The sequence below is a fragment of the Octodon degus genome, unplaced genomic scaffold, assembly GCF_000260255.1.
Source record: "Octodon degus isolate 3935 unplaced genomic scaffold, OctDeg1.0 scaffold00428, whole genome shotgun sequence".
NCBI lineage: Eukaryota > Metazoa > Chordata > Mammalia > Rodentia > Octodontidae > Octodon > Octodon degus.
The window spans coordinates 383,307-387,757 of record NW_004525004.1 but is presented as its reverse complement, the minus strand read 5'-3'; the positions used below and the strand labels follow the sequence as shown (position 1 = coordinate 387,757).

At 43.9% G+C, this 4,451-nt stretch overlaps 1 protein-coding gene across 1 annotated transcript in view; it reads right to left on the bottom strand.

Moving 5' to 3' along the window:
- LOC101573868 (cytochrome P450 2B4-like) overlaps positions 1-4,451 on the bottom strand; it is a 38,135-nt gene that overhangs the window by 24,822 nt on the left and 8,862 nt on the right. The window contains exons 2-5 of the mRNA XM_023708656.1: positions 3,138-3,300; positions 2,847-2,996; positions 1,126-1,286; positions 443-619 (exon numbers count right to left, since the gene is read on the bottom strand). Of these exons, the coding sequence (XP_023564424.1) occupies positions 443-619; positions 1,126-1,286; positions 2,847-2,996; positions 3,138-3,300 (651 nt within the window). The remainder of the gene's footprint in view (positions 1-442; positions 620-1,125; positions 1,287-2,846; positions 2,997-3,137; positions 3,301-4,451) is intronic.

The window sequence follows — 4,451 nt, the reverse complement described above, 5'->3', positions numbered from 1 at the left end:
CTTCTCTCCCTCTGACTCTCTCTCTCAATCCCTCTCTCTCTCTCTTCTCTCTCTCTCTCTCTCTCTCTCTCTCTCTCTCTCTCTCTCTCTCTCTCCTTTTTATTCTATCAGGCTGTTTTAATCTGTCTTCATGTGTTTGGCTTGTTTCTCACTTTGTTTTCCCATTTTCTTTCTTCCTCTGCAGTGCTTTCATTTTATTGAATTTTTTGTTCTTTAATTTTCTTCCTCAATTATTTCTTGCTTCTTGTCTTTTTCCTCCCACTTCAGTTTTTCCTTCCTAACCCTTGCCTCTGCTTAATGTTTTTTCTTCTGCTTCTCCTGACTTCCCTTTTCCCTATTCTCTCTCCTCTGTCCTCTTCTTCTTTCCCTGTTCCACCTCTGTTTTTGCTTCAATCCACCCCTGATCCTCCCCTTGTATCCCTTCCCCTCTGCCTGATCTCACTTTGTCCATACGGATCAGGAAGGCATCAATGAAGTCCCTGGGGGAGCTGGGGTCAAGGGTTTCATGGTGTTTTTTCACACTCTGGTCAATGAAGGTGTTGATTTCCTGCAGGTTTTTGTAGATTTCCCTGTGTGTGCCAGGAAAGTGTTTCAGGATGCTGGAGAAGAGTTCAAACACCTTCAAGAAAGATGGAGCAGTTAGGTCCACATAGTGCTCGTCTAGTAGAACATAGAGGGAGGGAGCTGTCCTGGGCCCCTATCCTCCTGGGGAATCTCTGTTCCTCCTTCTGTCTCTACTGTAAATCTGCCTCTCTCTTCCTCTTTCATAACCACATATACATGTACACACACACATGCACACACACAAATTTTGTGTCCCAGGATCTATCTCTGCTATTTATTTTCCCTTTTTCAGTCTTCTCTCCCTTCTTATGTTATTTCCAAAGCTTTCCTTTGCTTTGATTTTGCACTTTAATTCTCCATGCTCTTCATGCCCCTTTGTTTTCTTAGCCCCTTGGTCCCTGCTCATCCTCTCTCCCTCATTTCAGGTCTCAGTGTCCCCATTAAGCTCTGAACCCTTCTCCCTGAATTAAGTGTATTTCTTGGATCCCAAAACCATAGCATCAATACCCATGACTTGAATGCCCCCCCCCCCGATGCAAATCCTCTGACATTCCCCCTGACCTGGCTGGAAAAGGAGCTAGCGAGCGTAAAGGACTTATACATCAGGTCCAGCATCCGAAGGAACTGGGGATCTTTGTAGTCAAAACGTTCTCCAAAGACGATGGAGCAGATGATGTTGGCAGTGACAGAATGAAAGAGCAATACGGGGTCCACCAGGCTTCCTGGGAGAAAAGGCAGATCTTCATGGGACACAGATCCAGGGTTCTGGGGAGCATTTGACTTCTGCCCTGTCTCTGTGTGACTGCTAAAGCTCAGTGATAAAAGAAAAGAATAGCAATAAACTCTGACATTCATCAGCAAGTACTATGTGCCATGCTGTATTCTTAGCTATTCCTGGTTTATTTTAACTTAATTACACAAAACATGGTAAGGAATATGTGGTTCTGTTATTATTCCCCATTTTATAGATGGATGATTTATGTATTAAATGGTATGACCAAAGCAGTGCAGCTATGCATTCTTGGGGCCAGAATTCTGACCAGGGAGTGAAGAGACCGACCCAGGGATAGTACTTCCTGTACTGAATCTCACCCCTAGTTAGCTAAAACTTATGGCCTGGGGCAGAGGTCGTTCAGCTTGGCCAATCATTTCACTGTGGAAGTTTAAAAGTCGTGATCACTTTTTTACTTGATTGTCACTGCCTTCTTCATATCTATCTCTCTCCAGGCTTAGGGTGATGAGGAGCATGGCTCTGAGCCCAAGGACACCAGGTAGGTATGGTCTGCTCTTTGTCTTTCTGTCTTTGTCTCTGTCTCTCTGTCTCTCTGTCTCTGTTTCTGTCTCTGTATCTGTCTGTCTCTCTGTCTCTGTTTCTGTCTCTGTCTCTCTCTCTGTCTCTCTCTCTGTCTTTCTGTCTCTGTCTCTCTCTCTGTCTTTCTCTCTGTCTCTGTCTCTCTCCCCCCATCCGCACCTGTCTTCTTTCATTCCTCTATAGAACTTTCCCTGTAATTTTGCCATTTATTTCTAATTTTCACTCTCACTTTTGTTGTAACTTTATTATTTTTTCTTTGACTCTCCTCCTCTCTTCTCTCTTTTCTTTCCTATTGCTCCCTCCATGTCTGCCAGTCATTCTTTCCATGTCTCTACATCCATCATTTTTCTTCTTACTCTCTCTGTTCCTGCTGCTTCTCTCTAGGTTCAGTATCTCCACTCTTGAGAAATACCTGGCATGAATGAACAAAAGCCATCCATGGAGGTGGAAAAGCAGAGTCCTGTCACCTCTATCTCCCTGTAACTGAGGATTATGAAGAAACTGAAAATGTGTCCCAGGAGCTGAACACACTTGCCACTTTGCTCACCCCCTGCTCATCTGTTTTCATTGAAGGTAAGAAAAGAACAGTGCACTATGTTCACATCTGGTGTCACTCCTTTTCTCTTTGCTCTGTTTTACATGATCCAGACTTGTATAAAATCTTTTGATGCATACATTGAAATCTTAAAATGATTTCCCTGGACACAAATTAAGAGAAGACACTCACTAAACCTATTACTCAAAGATATTCTTGCACACTGTAAACATCACAGTTCCTTGTCTGGCTGTCCTGTTCTGCTGATTATCTCTCTTCATGTCTATTCCATCACTTTCTCATTCTATCACTGTCTGTCTGTATTTCTAACACTTTTCTTCCATGCATGTCCCTGTGATTTTATTGTTGTGCACCTGGCCCTTCCCTCTGTATTTTTAGCTTCCTTTCCTATCCAACCCCACCTTGAAGACTCACCCTGGGATTTCCGCAGTTCTGCCACCATAAATTTAGCCTCCTCCTGAATCCGCTCCTCCACACTCCGCTTTCCCATCCCGAAGTCCCTCATGGTGGCCAAAGAGAATCTTCGAAGTGCCTTCCAGCGTTCCCCATTGGCAAAGGCCAACCCTAATGGTTGTAGGAGATGCTTAGGTTACAGGGGAAGTTCAACAGGAGGGATCCCTCCCCGTTTCTTTCTTCCTTTATCACATTCCACTTGCCCAAGTCCCATCTATGGCCTGCTCCTTATTAAGACTTTAAGGTCCTCACCATATCCTTGAAATAGAGACTCCACAGCAGCAATTGGCCCTCGGCCTGAGAACGCCCCAGCTTGATCCACAAGGGCTTCCCGTATGGTCTCTGCCCCACACAGCATGACTACAGGCCTTGATCCGAGGTACACGGTGAATACATCTCCATATTTCTCTCGGAACTGCGAAGCAAACCCATACCAAGGTTGCTATTAGTCAGTATGTAAACCAGTCTTTAAAACATTGCAATTCTTAAATACACAATCACAATTAAATGCAGTCAACAGGATCCTCAGTCCTTGCTTGTTGGTGTCTATGTGGAGTGGATCTCAGGGCTCAATTGGACCCTCAAATCCTTAATAATGTTTGCACATAACCTGTGTTTATCCTCCTGTATGCATTAAATCATCTCTAGATTGCTTTTATCTAATACAACGGAAATTTACATAGAATGTGCTACTGTATTATTTAGAGAATAGTGTCAAAAATAGTATGCATATATTCAATACAAGCAAAAGTTTTTCAATCCAGAGCTGTGTGTATCTGTGAATGTCGAATGCACAGGATTAGAAGGCCAGTGATATGTATTGAATCCAAACATAAGCATGCTCAGGAACTTTGCCAGCATAAGTTCCTCAACAAAATTGTATAGCAGCTCGCCAAAAAGAAAAAGGAAAAAAAATTCATATAAGCTCTTTTGGTAAAGTGATCATAAATCCATGTAATAAGTAGTGAAATACCCACACAATAGAATGTTGTCAACAATGAAAGTCGGAACACAACAGCTATAATTGATAATCCAGATGGAGTTCACAAACACAATGTTAAGTGGAAGGCACTAGACACAGCAGCATGTTTAATTTCCATTTTCTTTATATAAAATTCAAATAGAGATGAAAGTAACCCATAGGAAGGGTACTAAGAGCTAGAAAGTGTAGGAGGGAGGAGAACACAATGGGATTCAAAAAGAATTAAACTCTATTGTGCACAAGTCACAATCCCCATGATTAATGTAATCACTGTGTACTACAAACATGTAGTAATATAAATTAAATGTTTTAAAAGTCAACCCAAGACCCAGTCCTAGCCCAGGTCCAGTGAGTGTGTGGAGAGCTTCCAGCTACCCTGCGCCTGCGGGACCAGTCCCAGCCCAGGCGCAGCGTGGGCCAGACCCTCTCCCACCCCCTCGGGCTGCCCCCAACACTCCACCTTACCTGCCCCACCCCTCCCGCCGAGTAGGAATTTCTGCCGAGGTCCGGGAACGCCCAGACCCAGTCCTAGTCCAGATCCGCAGCGGGAAGGAGCTGAGCACAGCAGCCAGACCTAAGCCAGA